This window comes from Aquila chrysaetos, chromosome 2 (genome assembly GCF_900496995.4).
Source record: "Aquila chrysaetos chrysaetos chromosome 2, bAquChr1.4, whole genome shotgun sequence".
In the NCBI taxonomy this organism is placed as follows: Eukaryota; Metazoa; Chordata; class Aves; order Accipitriformes; family Accipitridae; genus Aquila; species Aquila chrysaetos.
Window position 1 is genome coordinate 25071796 of NC_044005.1, and position 19788 is coordinate 25091583.

General features: G+C 41.7%; 1 protein-coding gene across 41 annotated transcripts in view; it reads right to left on the reverse strand.

Annotated features, from left to right (window-relative positions):
• Positions 1 to 19788, reverse strand: part of NRXN3 (neurexin 3) — a 1038943-nt gene that overhangs the window by 691990 nt on the left and 327165 nt on the right. For all 41 annotated transcript variants that reach the window (XM_030007362.2, XM_030007358.2, XM_030007356.2 and 38 more), the window contains one exon: positions 18024 to 18407. In XM_030007362.2, the coding sequence (XP_029863222.1) occupies positions 18024 to 18407 (384 nt within the window). The remainder of the gene's footprint in view (positions 1 to 18023; positions 18408 to 19788) is intronic.

Sequence of the window (19788 nt, forward strand, 5' to 3'; positions counted from 1 at the left end):
TGAATTCTGGGTCAGCAAGGGCTGTTTCCAAAGAAGCTTTTCCTAATTTACACCTGGAAAGGATTAGACACAGCTCTACCCCACACCACAGAGAACATCCTGTTTTCTAAAATAAGCGGCTGACACACTCGGACCAAACAGGGAAATGGGTAGGTCTCCCAATAGGATGGCTTTCCTGTCCTCGATTCCTGTTATTTGAAGTCCTCAGCAGAATTTGAAAGCACTAAGATGCCCTCAGGAATGCCTTTTGAACTGGCCTACTTTCACAGCAGAAACTGAGGCAGAAATAGGAGCCAGTTCATCCAGTGTCACGCTGCAAAGCCACGGCAGTGCAGGGACACAACCCAATACCCTGAACTACTGTTCCACCACCACTGGGCTGCTGTTTTCCGCTTTTTCGGTGATCCGAGAGCTACCTGCCGCCTCCTTGTTGTACTTTTCATCAGACAGGCCCTGAAAAATTCTCAGAATATCAAACACATCGAAATGATGAAGATGCCAATAATTCCATTGGAAACTGGAAAACAATCCACAAACCTAAAAATAATCCAAATCTGTAAGGGAAAGGGGACAGTTCTTGACATTACTTGAAACATAGATGGTAAGACTCTATAGACATAACACCTGTTTCTCTTTCAAATTCTGCAGATAAAGAGAGACTCAAAAGGGGAAGATTTGAGGCACAAGACTTTTTTTTAAGATTTCAATTAGCCTTTTATTTGGACTAGGATTTATTTACTGCAGAGTTAAGCATCTCTCATAGTTCCAGATTCTCTATTTATATCTGCTAACTGTGCAAATTTCCTGGTTCCCTGATTCCAGACCAGCTGCTGGGCACAGCTGTGCTCCAACAAAGGCACCAAAACCAGCAGGATTGCTGCAGGACTGTCATACTTCCCTAATTTCATCCGCATCTGGAAGAGGAAATCACACTGCTTTTCTCACTCACTCCTGACACAGCTCAACAGAACACTACCAATCTAATTTGAAAACCCACAATAATAGATGGCCAGTCTGAGAAGCTCCCAACCTTCCACAGCTTTTAAACATGGCATTAGCACTTCCTCCACAAGGTACAAGGTTGCCAACACAAAGAATACAGGAATCTAGGCGCACAGTCACTTGCAAAACTCTTGGACAGACCAGAGGACATCCTGGGAGCAATTAGACATGTGGAGAGATCAAGGCACAGAACTGCAAGCAATTTAGTCTGGCAACAAAGGAGTTTTTGTTTAATGGAAAGAAGGGGATGTAAAAGCAGAGCAACTAGGCAGAGCACCAGAGTGCCTCATCAACACAGTGCAGCTGTATGACCACATCGATGCTATTTGGCATCTAAATCTTGAAGTGGGTTTTAGAATGTGAATTTCATATTCCTGTGGGCATTGAGCTCAAGGTTGCAGCAAGATCAAGGCTGCAGCTAGGAGAGGGGACTGGCACATCCTCTACCTGGCATGCACCGCTGGCTACCTGAACCCTGTCCCTGCTTCCCCTCAGTCACTGGCAGTGTGCTGGTTGTTGTTAACACTGTCCTTACTTAATGGCCTCTTCACACCGTAGGCACATAACTTATGTTTGGGGATTTTACTCTAAGAGCTGATGGGCCTCTAAGCACTACACAGGGCAACCCTGGTGTTTGTCAGGATTTACTGCTTTTATGCATCAGAACCTAACTGATTTACCGAAGATCAAGCAAAGTCCAAGACAGAGCAGGACTAAATGCAAGTGAACTCAATGGCAGACTACGTTTTTGTTGTTGGTTTTGGGTTTTATGCTGATGAGCAGAAGTTGGGATGACAGCCTGGCAGTCTGAAAAGCGTCTGTCCTCCACCTGCCACAAAGGTGAACAGTTAGCACTACACTTACTTGCTTCTGCTCATACACTGGCTAGAGAGAATGAGCCTTACACTAGGCTCTCCGTTACCAGCAAGCTGGAAAGATCTTGGACACATGCTACACCTCCCCATGCTTCTCTTTCTCATACGAGTCTGTGAATATCTCTTCTAATTGAGATTTGAGTTTGGGATTTGAAGTTTTCTGGCAACAGCTTTTTCCTACAGTGTATTTGACAATACTTCCTTAATGACATTCTTTTCTCATCTGACACTGTAACATATGCTACATAATACTGTTTCTAATTTGCCTAAACATGGAGTACATTCCACAGTTCTTTAAGATCTAGCAAAGAAGCTGAGGTATCAAAATGATGTTATTTTTACAAAATAAACTATTCTACCCTTCCTAATTCAGTATGAGTTATTATAATAAGTAATTACAATAAGAATCAAACAAAATATACTTTGGAATTCAGTGTCTTGTATATCTTATAAATTTGTTCACGTTCTCACTAATTGGGAAAACATACCCAGTCATTAGCAGGATTTAGAAAGAAAAAAGGTCTTTTGAAGTTGGAAGACATTTCCACGTTTTCATTATTCTGAGGCATACATTTCACAGATCCATGCAAGCTAGAAACAGAAGAGCTGGCTAGATCATGCAGCTCCCGTCCCTTCCCTCCCTCTTACAAAGCATATTTCATTAAAGCATATAGCAACCTGGCCATACTCCGCTGTTTTAGCCATCCTAATTTCCAGTATCTAACTGATGGGATTTCCATCCCTTCTCTAGGGTTCCTGCTATAGCAAAACAAAGCAAAAAGAAATACAGTCCATTATCGGGATGCTGTCTATGATATTCACCATTTTCCTTTCTTAATTTAACCCAATATTACACAGTTAGTGTCCTGTGAACTTCCTTAAATAACCCCCTTCCTTGGGAAAGCAGTCCTTCCATCAGAGCTGATTCATCGTTCTCCCCTCAGGTGATCATTTTACCAAGCCATACATACTGAACTCTTCTAATCTTTCTCCATAATTCCTCCCTTCAGCCTTCTAATTATATTTCAACTTTTTTGCCAATTTCCTTCATATTGTTGGATTTTAGTCTAAGCTGCTTGACAGCAATCTCTTTACTTTTTTTTTTTTTTTTTAATAAGAAATAGACATGGAAGCTTGTTAAGGGAATACACTTTTTATACTCACATTTCTTAAATATACACTTCTACTCATGTGACTAGGAATGCTTCTCACTAGCACGCCTATAGCTGGGTATCCAATGTCACTTCATTAGTACACAATTTAACTGGTGAGGAGTTGATATTCAGGCTTATTATCTTGGCAAAGGTCAATGGGTAGAACTATTTAAGGCTCCCTTCTTGTGTGCTCTGTAAATCTCATATCACTATCGAGTTAAATACATTCAGCCAATCACTGACACACCATACAAAATCTCATCATTTGTTTAGTGCTTCATAAAGGGCAATGAATAATTTTACCTTTTCAATGCCAAAGAAACTAGAAAGTTTTTTCCCCTTGAGTGGCTCAAGTACTACGGCATTTGATCTACAAAAGGTTGCTTGTATACCTCAAAAAAATCCAGCACTGTGTCTCAACAACCACACAAGGATTGCATTAGCATTGCAGGTATAGAAAGTAGCACAAGACAGAAAGTAACTGCTATTTTAAAAGAAAATCTCTGACCTTTAAGGATTTTTAATAAGCACTGCGGGTCTGGGCAATGTTGTTCTTTTGGGGATATAAACTCAAATTATTAATACACAAAACCAAAAGCTGCCCACATTTCTGTACCGATGAAAAATAAAATACTATGTGTCAATTAGCAATAGTAGGAAAATGAGCTAGATAACACAAAAATAAATATCAATCACTAGGTCAGGTTTTCTACCTGTTCTCAGGGCAGGATATCCATTAGTCTCAAGAAAAACTATGAAACAGAAGGTCAAAGATTAACAAAAATTAACATTTTGCTGGTCTTCAACTTTTCTCATCCTACAATCTGAAGCTGTTAACGATTCATGAATTTTTCACCTTGCAACCCTTCTACGACTTAGGAAAGTCTCAAGTATTGGGGTTTTTTTTGCAGCTGGGGAAGATAAGGCACAGAAAAATGAACTTGTCTGTAGTGATATAAGCCAGAAAGAGAATCCCAAGGCATGTCTATATTGTATACTTTTGTGAAGCACTGAATTAGTGATGTCCCATATACGTCAAGGCTTGTTTTGTGACAAACCCTGATCAAATTTACTCATTAGCCCAGCAGTGATGCTGAATTTACATGACACAACTGCCTGTGCTCACACAGTTGGCCTGCAGGTACTGCCACTGGAGCAGTCAGCAGATAGTCTTGCAGAGCAAACAGGACTGCACACACTGTAGCACAGGGTGCTTCTGTGCCTGATACACTGCAACACACCTTCTGAACAGCACCTGTGAGGCAGCTTTGCAACGATTTCCAAGTAATCGCATTCGTTGTGCTTTTACCCTTGGTCCAAGGGAAATCACTGTGTCTTTTAGCTCTCACCGTCAGGTATCATTTGCTTAATGTTAATTTGTTCCTTAAGCTAAGGCTTGTACAACTTCAGTTTTGTCTTACAAGCACATCTTTACTAACTTCTCCATGTATTAGTCAATTGGAGTCCCCTGGATTCTGGCCAGGCACACAGGGAATGATAGTTGAGTGAGTGCAACGCTGGATAAGAAAGAGGCTGACCCGTGGGGAGCTGTATGGTAATCAGCTTTTCATTACTGCATGGCTGAAAGGCCAAAGTGATTCATCAGTACTCTTCTGAGTGGAAAAACAGGAGAGGAGAAGATGAAGGAACTCAGCTTCTGATACGAATTATCTCTATCCTATCACAGTATATAAGTATTTGTCTCTAGGAACTGCTAATCAAATATCCCAGGACTATATCACCATGTCTGTGGAGATCTGCAAGTATTATTTTAGAGAAATCAGATAGCTTTTTCAAGGTGGAAAGAGTAGCTTAGTGACCTAAGAGTCTAATGACTAAATTATCTGATCTCTTATATTCAGTCATTTAAATCCCAGTGAAGTAAATGCAACCCCCTCAGCCTGGGTCTGTGGCTAATTACTTTTGTAATCTTGAATCTTACTGTAGGTACCTTAATTGCTCTATATCAGAGTTTCCCAAAACATAAAGTGATAATGATATCTATCTGTTTTTGAAAATACTCTGCATATATGCAAAAATAGCACTTGTTTGCATAGGATTATCATTTTGCACCCTTATAAACAGTTTAATGTGGGTTTATTTAGCTTATTCTGATAGCTCAAAGACAGGTACAGAGGTCAGCAACCTATTAGCTTTCTCTCAGCTATGACCTTACTTGTTCGTTGTAAGTTTGAAGGCTCCCCCATGTGTTAACTCTATGCAAGGGTACAAAAATTCACCTGAGCTCCCATCTCTGGCTTCTACAGGGAGAGGGGTAATACTGTGAGATTTGGCAGGCCCCACATCACTATGCAGAGAATAGCTTAAAATCCATTGCCAATGTGCAAAGATAGTCTCATCAACAGTGTCAGATGGGTTACAGTTCATTGCCTGAACAATTCTGTCTCACCTCAGCACTGAACACATCTCAGTCCCAAACACAAACAGTTCTAATGCCAGGACCCCCATATCTCCCCTCCCAGTTGTATCTGGGTGGTCCTCCTTCCTGCCCTGAAGCCCTCCTAGGTAGCCTTCACCAAGGAGTTGATCAAGCGTGTAACTCAGGAGCAATGCTGAAGTGGGAAAAAACATAATACACAGCCACCTGCAAGCACCTAAACAGATGCTGAGTTACAGCTCTTGGCATGCACAATCTCTTCTGTGCCTAACAGCATACTCCCTTTCAAGGGATCCACATGGGAGAAGAAAGCTATGGGTCCCACACAGTTTTAATAGGATTTTGTTGATCAACACTTTGATGGAGCACATTGATCAAGTGGATACAGGCCAGTATCCCTCCCTAATCCGAGCGGCACAGTGTCTGGGAGAAACCAACTCTCAGCAGAAGGGACGTGGCAGCTGTTTCAAAGCTGCTTCTCCTGTAAGACTGAGGCCTGGCTAGTGGCACAGACTAGGGTATGAACTGTAGGCAGCGCACATGTACACACACAAAGAAGGGTAAATGACCAGCATTTTAACTTTTACGGCTTCTCTCAGAAAAAAACCACCATAAAAGAGAAGAGATAGGCTCAGCAAATAGTCACCAGCCAGCAGGAAAAGACAAAAGAGAGAAATCACAGCAGTGTAAATCAACCTGGGGAGAAATGGCTAAATGAGGATGCTGATTGCTAATCTACATCCTGTCACTCTGACTTTATAAGCAGGTTAGCTCAAGAGGCCATGTGTGCAAAAGCAGCCCCATAAAAGCACTGTCTTTCCCACTCTCATCTGTATTCACAGTGGACCAGGTTTTCACTTTATGACTGCAATGTTCTTGTTTCTTCTGCAGGTCCATTAGCACTGTGCACGTTGCACAGTCAATACCAATTCCAGCCTACACTTTTCTGCCTTTTTTATTTGGACACAAGTCCTTCTGTCTGCTGGATTCATTACTCTTCGACATGGCTATTTGCGGTGTTCCATTATGTTTTGATTTTTTTTTAAAGCAGCCCAAGTGCCTTTGACTGTAAATAAAAAATTAAAAGATAAAGCAAAACCAAAGTGAGCCATTTAAAAAAATAGCATGATAAATAATTTCTGTCTCTCTTTAATCCTTTTTGTTTTGCCTAATTGCTTTACCCAAAAAGGTTGCAGGCTATAAAATGACACAAGAAAAGGTTACCAGCCTTTTGTTCCCTAGTCCCCTTGTCCCACATCCCAAGAAATCTTCCAGGACATTCCTTGTTCTTCTGCACCAGACAGGAAAGTGAAATTTGATCGGACTGGAAGGTGACGTGGCAGAAGGAACCCAGCAGGCTCAGGGGAATGACATACAAGTGTTTGAACAAGATGCAGAACTGTGACGTTGTCTCAGTAAAAAGGAGGGTGGCAGACTGGGACAGGAGTGAATCTCCATCCTGCTGAACTCTGGACAATCTCCCCTGCCTTCACCAAGGTGGCTAATGGCAGCTCCTTCACACTGCAGTGGTGTTCCCAGCATCAGACTGGGACTGGTGAAAAGTGAACTGCCAACTATTACCTGTGCCTTACTTTATCCACATCATCAGTTGATCAACCCTGTGTTCAACAAGAAGAAAAGCTGGAATTATTAAAAACACAGCTTTGAGGCAAGCACCGTGGCTGCAGTGCTGAATCATCCCAGTAACACTTAACAGGGAGGGAAAGGCTAAAGTTCAGCACTGGTCAGTCCTCCAAAAGGACAGAACAATCAAATGCAAATGCAGGATAAAGGAGATTTGCACAAATTGGATATGAGAGCTGGCCAGCGGAAATGGAGTAGCAGTTTACATCTTGGGGTTTACATCAAAAAGCTGGACTGCAACAGAAAAGAACTTCATTGGGGAGATGGTAACAAAATGGTGAAAACCTGGATGTTTCCATTCCTAGGCACTGAATTGTTAGGCTTCCATGTCTAGGAACCAGATCCTGTACACTGAGATGAGCATAAGGACTCTAGATCTTTTGAAATTTCTTAATATGTCAAGAGTCTTTCCTTTGACCTCATTTTTCTCTTCAGTCACAAACATTCATGACAGAGAGATTTGAAAAAAAACCAAAACCACAATAATAAAACTGTAAAATACTTGAGACGGTTTCTGTATTCTTGCTTCCTTCTCACTATTTAGCAAGCACATGCCTTTTGCTGATCACTTGTTCAGGGGGAAATCTTGTCCTAATGTGGCAGATGATACATGCAGCACAAACTCCATTTTGTTCTGTCCAGCTCAAAACCCCTTGCTCTGTTCCCTGGGCTGGGTGCACTAAGCTGCCTCATGGCTCTTTCTGTCTTCAGCAGTCACATAAGTAATGGAGAGGAAGCCAGGGCTATAGAAGAAGAGTTCCTCCTTTCGCCACTCTACTTTGCAGCTCTACCAAAGACCAGGCAGGTCAGGAAGACTGACCTACTTCTAATCTCTAATGCATATACCCCTCCAAGAGACAAATAAGGTATATAAAGGATGGCTGCTCTGTATATATTTCTCATTCTGCACACAAGCCTATGACTCCCAGAGCTGTCAATCTAACATGCTTTTCAGCTGAGGGCTGAATTGTCACTTTCCATTTTTACACATTTAATGAAAGGTAGTAGATAAAAATTCACCATTTAAAATACCATATTTTTCTTTTCTCAGCAGTTTGAAATGGGGCCTGTGGGTACTGGGGTAGTCAGACTTAAAAGTCTGATTCCACATGACTCTGAATCCTAAACTCTGGTGCTTTGATACAACTTCTGACAGTAATCCCCTCCAACCTGCCCTGTCCCTCTGCTCCCTTTAGCAGTATTGCAACATGAAGGATTACAATTCTTCCTTGTTCAGAAATGGAAAAATGCTAAGTTGCTCACAAGAACACAAGATTAGGACAGTAGGAAACCCGTACCCAAAGGGCCCAGGCTGACCACAAGAGGACCTTGCCTTAACAGGCAGAACTTCAGAAGTCAACAGTTGCAGGCCATAAAAAATTGGAAGCATCATGGCACCAACAGCACTTATTATGAGGCTGCTTTTCTTGTACATTGTCTCTGCTGCTCTGTCTCTTCAGTGGGATGACTTTTGTATTAATGTGATGGATATTTCCTGAGTTTTAAGTTTTACCTATCCAGATATAATCATCACAGAGCAGGAAGTCGCTCTGAAACTCATATTAAGATTTGGTTTATCAAGATACAGTTTCCCTCTTCTGCACCTTATCTCCCAATTTTAACCTCCTTGTTCTCAATTACCCAGAAAAAAAATGAGGGTGCTGGTAAAGCAGCAAATAAAAATGATGAAAATTATCTTTCCTTTGCACGTTCTCAGACACTTTAGCAGTGTGAGTGAGAATGGTTTCCCTCTGGAGAGCCATACCTTAGAATGTGGTACCTAGTGGTGGCAGATTCACCAGGAGCACCCTGTGATCTACTCTGTGGAATAACTGCATAGGAGACAAACCAAGCATATCTGGGTGAGCCAATGTACACCACCAAGTAGGACCTTTCCACGCTTGTGGTGATGGCTGTGCTTTTGCATATCCTTTCCATATCACATAATAGCCTCATCCAATCAATCAAAGTGTGCAAGGGGTGACTGCCTATCTCCACATGGAGACAGAGTCAATTAAGGGAGCATCATGAATGCCAAGTCTTTCTTCTCCTGCTGAGATGAATAGAGAAGAAGAGATGAGACAGAAAATGCACTGTGCCAGTGACTGCATTTCAGCTTGATGGCTTCGACTGGGCAAAGCGGAGAGATAGAGGAAGCTAATTTCACAGATAACATCTCCAAGGTCTATATAGTAATTTTAAATATTGGAAATAATTTTTCATGACAAATGAATCTACTTCATCTCGGCCACTTCCATCAAGATATTCCCATTAATTGTAGGGACAATTGGCAGTCTCAGCAGAAACACAAACTGGTCTGATTGGAGGGTATGAAGCTACAGGGACTGAGATCAGCCACTGCGCAATAAGAGACTCAAAGATACCGTGTACTCTGAAGTGACTCCTGCACCCAGTGTCACCAGTTCATCTCTAGACACCTTACAGATCACAACAGACATGGTGCATACTCAAAGTAAGCAAGCCCATTCTGGATCATACATGTGATGTGCCATTATATGTCTTGCTGGGAGTTACCTGGGAAAGCTAGGATGAGAAGGTAAAAAAAAGTATTTCCTTTCTTCATGGTGACTTACCACTTCAGATGATCCAAGTTTTAGTAAATTCTACTTTCCCCTGACACAGTATGATTCACACAAAACTGACCTGCTATGACAAGCTGTCCTTTAATCTGAGAATTATCTGAGCAGCATTGTGCCTTGACTTATCAATAGGCTGTATTTTGTGGCTTGCATTAAGGAGAAGCCATTGTTCTGAGCTGCCATTTATAAACCAGTGGATAAACAAATAAGCCACTACAATATTAGTCCTGTAGAAAAGGCCTATACTAACATAAGTGTAAGATGCTAAAAAGCATTAAGCAAATGTTCCTACTCATCTACCCATCAACATCTTTTTTTGTTATTCAAGTGCTCTTTACAGGAGCTGACAGTAGCACAAAATCTAATAATTTTGGATAATCATATTTCTTGAACTGGGAGGACCTTGTAAAAGCTACAGTCAGCAATAAACAGCCAGAGACACAGAAGTTTAGAGAAAAACAACAGAAATTATCTTCTTCTGTGTCATCAATTACCCTATTCAGATGAGAAAAAGAGCACCTGGAGTACTAACAAATTCACATGCAGCATGGAAGGCAGGAGTGACCTTAAATATCAAGAGCACAAAATATCAAGAGACAGGATGAAGAAACAGGAAAGAACACACAGATTAAAAAAATCATACCCATGTCATTATAAAATACAGGAGAGACAATCAGTTGATTTTCATACAGCCTCAGATTTTCCAGCTGTTCAGCGGATGCTGTTGGAGAATGTCATATCAATGAGACTCTTAGAAGTTAAAGTTCAACAGCCTAAAGACCATGAAATGATCTTTTCCCCAAAAGATGTAGTCACCCTGACTGCAGAATTAAATGCACACTCTTCTGTACTGAGGATATCACAAAGGCATTACAAGGCAACAAATGCCATCACTTGTCCTGGTAACAACATATATTCAGAGTGGCTTTTGACTGAATATGTACCTCTATGGACAATAAAGTTATGATGAGTGGAAAGGATCACAATATAAATCCACAGAAGTGAGAGACTCTGAAATTGTTCCTTCACATTGTTTCTCTTCCCTTACAAGCCTCACCTCGGCAGCACCGTCCTTACTGGAGCTAGCACAACATCTCATGAACATCTTGGGAATTGTCTGGATGTTAGAACAGAAGTTACCCCATGGAAGGTGTGAGAGACTGAAAGAGTTAATGTCTCAAACATTGCAGTGGGGCAAGTTCTGCAAAACAACGAACGCTGCACAGCAACAACTGCAGGTGCTGGAGAGGTAAGGTAAGGAAAGGATGGAGAGATGGAGGATACATAAAAGCCTAATACAGTAGAATAATCCAGCACTTATGCAACCAACAGTAGCCTTCTGCTCTGACACCCAGTCACTAGGGACAGATACAAGGGAGCTAAGCACAGAAAGCCCAGGCCCGCGTTTCTTGAGCAGAAGAATTGTGTACAGCGTATACCACAGTACTAGCTGCGTGGGCCAGCCGTAGAGGGAACAGCCACAGGTGTTACAAATGGACTGATGCAAGTGAGAAAATGAACTTCTCACACAAATGCCCTTAGCAAACGCTAACATGCCTCAGACCATGTTTAATGGAGACTTGACTATAAAATTAGTGAGGAACAATTTTAAACGGGTGTGAAGGGATTGCATGAACTATTTTTCTGAAGTCAGATGGAATCTTTTTTTCTGCAGTTTGGAGACATTTTGGGAAATCATACAATAGAGACCTATCTGGTACTAGTAAGTCAATGAACAGATGAGCTCTAGAACAGACCTTCTGGTTTCTAACATCTTTCACTTTATCTCATGAAATCATAAAAATTATTCTGATGTTTTGACTTTCCTAAAGTCTTTGGATATTCAAGATCCAGCAGGGATTAAAAGCATTAAAACACCGCAGCAAAGGCTTTTCTCCTAATGTGTCCAGCAACCCTGGGAACCATCAGTCCTGTAACAAAATAGGTTACCTGGTGTTGCAGTGCAGACTCAGAAGGTCTGGACAGTTTAAAAAGCATCAACACATTTGAGTTTTTTTAAACAAACCTTCAAATACGTAATCATCATCAAACATCTTCACTAAAATAAAAAAGACATCTGTGCTGCTACCTGTGCTTGAGACAGCAAAGCATGCAGCATTTAAACCATGTAGTAAATGATTTTGTAGCATTTCTTATCACCAGTAATTTTACAACATCTCCGTTTATTGCATACATAATGGGCAGATGTGTATTGTCATTAAACTGCTCTTAGCAAACATTGCTATAAAGGTACTTGGCAGATAATAAAATGTGTAACCCTATCCTCAACATCAGCATTGCCAACAGCAGGTACATTGCTATTCACAAACAGTATGCCACAAAACACAGAAAAAGCCTAGTTTGCTCAGGGTGGTAATCGTCCATCTGTGAGCAAACCCAAACAGGAAGCGACACTGGTTCCAGCCCTTTGGAGGAGAAGTGGAGCGGGATATCTCTGTCTTGCTGCAATGAACACTGGGTGCGGCTCAGCAAAAGGAAAGGGCTGGAACAAGACTTTTTTTTTTTTTCTTACCCAGCCTATGTCCAGTTCTGAGCAATTAACTTCAAAGGTTTAAAATCTAAACCTCAGAGTCTTCTACTTCAGTTTTAAATGGCCAGCAGTCTCAAACCAACCTGCCTTTTCTAATCTTATCAATATATAAGTGCAGTCTCTCTCACAGTGTTTCAGTAGAAGGCAAGCAGGCAGAGAGCTTTCGGGATCTGCAGAAAAAGAGACCTCATACACCTTTTTGAGTGCATGGCATTTTCACTGCAGCTACAGAAAATAGCTAATGTGAATACAACACACATTCCCCTCCTCCTGCTTGTTTAATGCCAGGGCTTTGGGGTCCTTTTCAGAAAAGTCCATGGACTGTGAGGAGGAACTTTGTTATCACAGCAAAGAAGTACATCATCCTCCATGAGCCAGATCCCAGCTCCTACCTCTAACACCATATGTGCAACTAACAGGGGACTGCAGTGACCTGATGCTGCAACTGATGTCAAATACTAACAAAGTAGAAGCCAAGGGGTACAGAAGACATTAAGTACTTAAAAAACACTAAAGATCCTTCACAGTAGCTGCACCAACCCATCCTTCCCACCCTCCTGCATGTCTGTAACAGCCCTCAAGCCCTTCTGGCTGATGAGACTTGCAACTCACTCTAGTTTCTACTTTATTTCAAACTAACTAGCAAAACAGCAGACTTGTTGGAACAAGGTACTTTAGAACAGAGAGGCTGCACTGCAGACACTGTTCTCTGATAACGCCTATTCTTTCTAAAACCCGAGGATGCAAGAACGACTAAATACTGCCAAGGGTAGAAGCTCCAAGGTTTTTTTCCCTAATGGCTGACACTCCACAACCCAAGACACGGCAAACTCGGTACAAAGCCTCAATATGTACTTGCAGTCATAACTTCCATCACAAATCCACTTCACTGTGCCTGCCATTCATTTCAGAGACACCCAAAAACTGCTTTTCAGTTTAGGAGTCCTTCTGGTGTGATTAAATCTTGCTCTCCACCATACATATTCTAATCAGATATAACAGGAGTGCAGAAGAGCTCAGGGAGCAGGGGGAGGCAAGATCATTACCACATTACAAGGCACCCAGAACATCACTTGCAGGAGGGATTGTGTCCTGTCTATTAGCTTCTTTTCTATTTTCTTTGCTTTATGCCCCCACCCCAAACAAGACATCCTCTTTTTTGTCAGTCTGGTAGCCTTGGCAGTTTGGCACTGTCAATTCCTCCACAGAATAGTTACCTTCTGGAGTGCAGCAATACTGAATTATCAGACCAGAATATCCACATAATCAATAAAAGGAGACAAGCAAATCAACAAAAGGAGGCAAGCAGATCGTGTTATTGCTTTGAATTTCTCCTGAGAAGCAACTACCTCTCTCTCCAGTGACTTCACAGGTCCTCGTTGCCAGGCTTCTACTTTTTTAATCTTAGTTATCCGAGGCATCTAAAGAAGGAGGTCACAGTACTACTTTAATTGAGTTCATGCCACTTGCAAAGCCAGCAGAGTCTTATTTCCTAGCCTGGTGGACAGCCACACCACCACTCCCTTCCAACAGCTACTGTCAAATCTCTGAGGTTTCAGAAACTCGGCCAAATGCTCCTATGTTTATAGCAGCTCCTTAATTTTAACAGTGGCTTGAAAAGGCTCTTCTCACATATGATTTCCAACATTGTCACACTGGGTTAGACTGAGTAATAGAGACCCATTATGGAAAGATGATAGAGAATGGGAAGCTCAAGGATTTAAGAAAATAAATAACTAACGGGTGTGTTACCTGGTCAGCACTGCCTCTGGTGGAAGGTATGAAATAAGGACCACATCTAGCTAATTGTCAGCATTTGCTACTGCCTTTGCTTAGCCTCACTGCCTGGCATTAAGCACTTCTGGCCCATGAATCCCATTGCACTTTCATCTCATCTCCCTTCTGTGTCATCTGGCACTGGCTACAGAGATGGAGAGAAACACAATCACAGAAGCAGATCAAATGGAATTTATGAAGACTGAGGAGAGTCTTGTTTAGGTGAAGTAGTTTGTCTCAGCCCTTCTGAGGATCAAACACTGATGTCCATTCGTTCTAGTTGCTACAGCACGGACTTGAATGTAAGTATACCTGTAGAAGCCTTCACCATTTGTCTCCCAAGAATATTCTTTCCTAGTTAGTTCAGGAAAACCATACAGTTACCAAAAGAACCAGAGCAGTCCTACCAGCACTTCTGACTCCCTGACACACCCCTCCTTGGGTGGGAGTCATATCAGACATGAACTAGTCTTTGCCAGGTCTCACCCTATCTCTTCTGTGCAATTTCAGTTACTCCAAGGAGGGACTACATTACCCTTAGAAGCTACGACTGAAAACACCTTTGTCTGCTTACATTGCTGGCAATACTGAATGACTGATTAGATACTGAAATTGTAAGAATTAATTTGAGGCCTTGGCAGCAGTTCTCCGTTCTGTGCCCTATCCAACTGCAGCCACAGCAAGGTTTCTTCATCTGCACAGAAGTACTGCTTGAGCAGATGACTGCAACCAAAATGTATGTTGCATTCAGTGTAACTTGCTGAGGTGTTACTTCACTGACAGGACAAACTCCCACAGGCTTTACATACAGGTGACATACTGAATACTGTGTATTTGTATTGTTTCACCGTGAATAAAAAGAACTTTTCTAACTGTGACACAATCAATTTCCTTTTCAAGTCCCTTTTAGACGTATGACAGTCCTTCATATGGCAAAGTATAAAATGTATGAGAAATAAAGCATTAAAAATGTAGAAATGCTATGCCTGGAAATCAGGAGATAGACTTTACCATCAACAAAAAATGAATTGTCTGCTTCTCTCCCTGGACTTGTACATATGTCTTCTGTATTTTTAGTACCTTAACTAAATGTTAAGTATGTGCTTTGCTTTGTGATAAAGAGTGATCTTCCTGGTAGCCAACAGGTGTAGAAGATTCTTTATTCTTGGCTCCCCTGCCCCTTAACACTTTACCCTACATCTTGGGCTGAAAACCCCTTCCAAGAGTTACAGTCCTCTCTTTTAACAGGACAGAAGTCTAAGGACTGAGTAAAGTGAGTGAGACAGCCCTTCCCAGATAACAGATGGCAGACTGGAAAAGTGGATCAGTAGCTGTCTCTTACTAAAAGAGCTAGCCTGCTCCTTCTTCATTCCTCCCCTTATGCACCAGCCTGGCTCCCCCCAGTCCTGTGGCAGCTCTTTAGTCACTGTGCAGAAGTGCCACTGTGGCATGGCAGCCTCTCTCACTTTGATTCCCTTCCCAGTCTCCATCTCAACTTTTTTCCTTCCAACAGCATTTGGATCACAGGTCAGCTGAAGTCAGGACTTGCAATAATCCTTGGCTGTCAGACCATGAGAATGAAAAATATCACTGGTAGCCTGCAATACTTTTGCTCATGGAGGCAAAATAACTGTGCACTAACGCAGTCATCTGATATCAAGTAGTTGTATCAGAGCAGTATGAGACTGCTATGTAACACCACAATAAATGTAGCAGTCAAATACACTTCAATCTGCACAGGGTTTTTTTGTGTATCTAGTCTAGAAGTATTTATTCCCTGTGAACTGCTTCTCATGTTGCCAAGGAACCGCAGGCATGAAAGCCATGTTTTGCCTGACACTGGGCCTAAACCAGTAAGTGGTCTGTGGTTTCTAGTTACTGACAAAATGAGTTTCTCAGGATTAGGACCTCTGCATACATCTTTTATGTTGTCCTGAACTACAACATCATTGTTTTGTTAACCTTAAATACGCTCTAACACATACGTATTAGGACCTCAAGTTTCCACAGTGGTAGACATGCATTCATATATGTATCTTTCTTGTTCACACTGATGCTGGCCAGAGCATGGCCAACTTATGGATCTCAGACCAGACTTGAGATTCATTTCTCCTAAATTCAAACACTTACATGCCCTTAACCTACTGATCTCTTTTCACTGATAATAAAAGGACGAGTAAAAGCCAACACCACAGATATCTAAAGGTACATGAGATGAATCCTGTTCTTTATGTTATTGGTTAGCTTTGGATTCTCTTCTGAGAGCCAGATCCAGGAGACGGACATGAGACAGAGTCCAGAAAGTCCTGAATCACAGAGCTGGTCGCTCCTAATACTAAATAAAGACCAAGGGCAAGCATAACTGGAATTTTGTGGGGGAACAATGCATTTATGGTAGCACTTCTTTTTGTCATGTCTGTCCAAAACCTAATCACACAATAATTGGCCAAAACAATTCCGAAGGCTGTGGCTGAGAAAACCTGATATTTTCCTGAATGCTCAAATCCAATGTAGTCTATAAGAGAGAACTGCTGAGCTGACATTGGCATAGTCAGTGCCCATGAATCTTACATTTTCACCAATGTCCTCACAGCACGGATGGCAGTGTTGATGCTTCAGGTGGTTTAAGGACCACTAGCAATTAACTACTATTGCTGCTTAGGGCTGCATGCTACAAATTGCTGGCTGTGAGAAGCTTTATGAATGATCATAGATCTTGTGCTGTAAAACCTAAAAACCCCATTTGGTCTATAGGAAGATTTTTGGTCATTAACAAAAACTTCCTGCAAAGAAAATCCTCTGGAGACTGAATGAATTGCAAATCTCAATTCTGCCTAATATTTTATGCATTGTACCTAACTTTCACGTTCTTTCTCATAAGTAGCATGGTACTATGATCAATATTAAAAAATGCATAGGGGGAACACTGCATGGGAAGGGAGCTTCTCAAATATTTATGGCAGAAGCTCAAAAATATCCAAATTTCCAATTCTAAGACACGTACTATAATCATTAGGCCATGGTGCCTATTAAGGTAACAGAAAGAAGGCGCTGAAAGCTCTGAGACTCTGCTAACGGTTTACAGTTAATTCTTGGGTGTATTGTGAGTGCACTTCAGCCAGAATTCAGTGCTAATGGCCAAATATTAACAGAAAGATTGGTTTCAATATAAGAAAACACCCTCTAGGGAGTATTTTCTTTTCTAAGTGATCTTAGCCCCATCTTTTTTTATCTAAAACCACTCATCTACCTCATTCTGAGGGTGGCACCAGCACAATAAGGATAACAACAATTAATGGAACCACCTGGTACTTGAAAAATATATAACTTGGATATCTTAAATTAGTAAATTCCTTTCCATGTGGTCTAGAACACATATGTTTTGTCTGCCTGTAGCAGCGTTACTTGTGCCTCATATCTCCAATCATGTGTCTTTAAACCACCAGTCAGAATGAGTAAGAATAAGATGCAGAGAACTTCCCACCATCTCCTATAGATTTCCCTTATCAGAGGTGAACTTGGAGACATGTTGCTATTAACAGTATCTCATTGGCTGGCTTTACCCATAAACAGCCATCAAGGAAATCCTACCATGCAAAAAAAGAGGAAGACTAGACAGAACTGGGATACATCATCTGTCCTATGCAAGAAAAATCTCCATAACTCAAGTTCACACTTGGTACTGTTTCCAGTCACTTGCCTGAGACTTCTCACATGCAGCAGCATTTTCTGCCTTAGGAGACAAACCATACTTAGCCAAAGAAACTCAGGAACCTGAAGACAAGGTCTTCAGAAGGCTTAGGGAGTGAAGTGGCAGATGAAGAAGGTAAGCTCATGAAATGAAGGTGGAAAAGACTGGAAGGAAACGATCAGAGAAGAAATCTTTCCTACTGTGGAGACTGGAACTTAGCATTGGGAAGACCAACAAGGGCAGGGGAAAGTCTCATGGAAACACTGGATTTTGTTCTAGTTCTCTTGCGCACCTTCAGTTCTGTGTAACTGAGGTCAGAAAACTCAGCTTACCTCGCTCACATGTTCTACCCCAATAGCCGGTGCCAGTGCAGTCACAAATGAAGCGGTTCCAGCCATCCTTGCAGATTGCATTATTCTTACACGGGTAGCTGTCGCACTGCTTGGTGCTGAGGCGGGAGCAGGAGGACTTGACTCCTGCGGCATTCTGTGCCTCTGCCAGCTGCCGAATGTTCTTGCTTCTTCCATCAATGAACAAGTCTCGGATACAGCCGACGTAGCCATAATTCAGCATTGCTGTCCAGAGCTCTGTGGGAAGGATGAGCCCTGCCCGGTTCTCAGGCAGCCCACCAAGGTACATGTCGCCTTCCAGATCTAGGATCTCACTCTCCCCACTAGCAGTGAATGGAGTGCGTCTGCTGTTCACTGATATAGTACCTAAATGAGGAGGATAAGGACACATCAACGCTTTCACTTACAGCCTCAGTCTAGTTCATTTTTTTCCAATAACTGAGGGATGTTTAAGGTTCAGTGCAGGACAGTGAAGATTCCTCCTGACCCAAATGCACTCCTAACACAGACAGTGTCTCCCACGCAGCTCCCTCTCCTCTTGAACCACAGGCCATAAACATTTCCATGTGTCTGTACCCCAACTTGCATTATAAGGTCACAAGCTTAACAATGCAATAGCTAAATAATGACATATAAAAACTGAGCATTATTCAATGGTATTCATCCAGCAAAGCAAAGACTTAGTGAGAACATACAGGAGTTTGATGGTATCAGAACTGGAGAGAAAAAAGATAAGTAAAAGCATATTAATTCACACCACATAGCCCTTCCAGAAAACACTTCATCAGTACCTCCAAAGCTGGACCTTTATGATGGAACTAAATAGACCCTCATCAAGTTTGTAGATGACATCAAATTGGGCAGAATGGTTGATGCATTGGAGGAAGCACAGGGCTACCATTCACAGTAACCTTTACAAGGTGGAGCAAAGGACTGATAGAAATGTTTGATGTAAGTCAACAACAATAAATACAAAGTCCTACACCTGGAGCAGGACAACCTCACACATAAGTACAGGCTGGAGACCAGCTGGCTAAGGAGCAACTCTGCAGAAAAGGACCTGGGGATATGGCAGACAACAATTTGAACATGAGTCAGCAGTGTGCACTTGCAGTGACAAGAGACACTGATCACAGGTTGCAGCAAGGGAAACTCCAACTCCACAGAAAGGAACATTTTTGACCATGAGGGTGGTCAAACATGGGAATGGAAACGTCAGAGAGGTTGTGGAATCACCATCCTGCAGACATTCAAAACACAAATGGACACAACACTGAAGAAAGCCTAGATTTCAGCAGAGTTTGGACTAGAAATTTCCAGAAGTTTGTTCCAAAAGAAATTATTCCATGGTTTTACAAAGAAAGTTAAGTATTCTAACTTCCATTTTACAAATAGGAAAACTGAGGTAGAGAAAGATAAAGGTTATCTCTGAAGAACAGTTAGTATTAAAACTGTAGTAGCTTCCATATGCTCCAAGCAAGATGTGGCATACTGCACTGACGCCATTCCCATATATTTCAAGAAATTGTCCAAGCACATAAAATAATCAGAACATATAATACAGAAATATAATCAGAACACAAGAAACAGCTACAGAGAAGCAAAGGGACTTATTTAAGGTCAGACCATGCATCCAAAGAAAAACAAGCAACATAACACAGGTCTTGCATCCCAGAGCAGTGTATTCTTCAGAAGAGCATTCAGCAGCTTTCGTGATAGGGACATCTGCCCACAAGACACTCGGCTA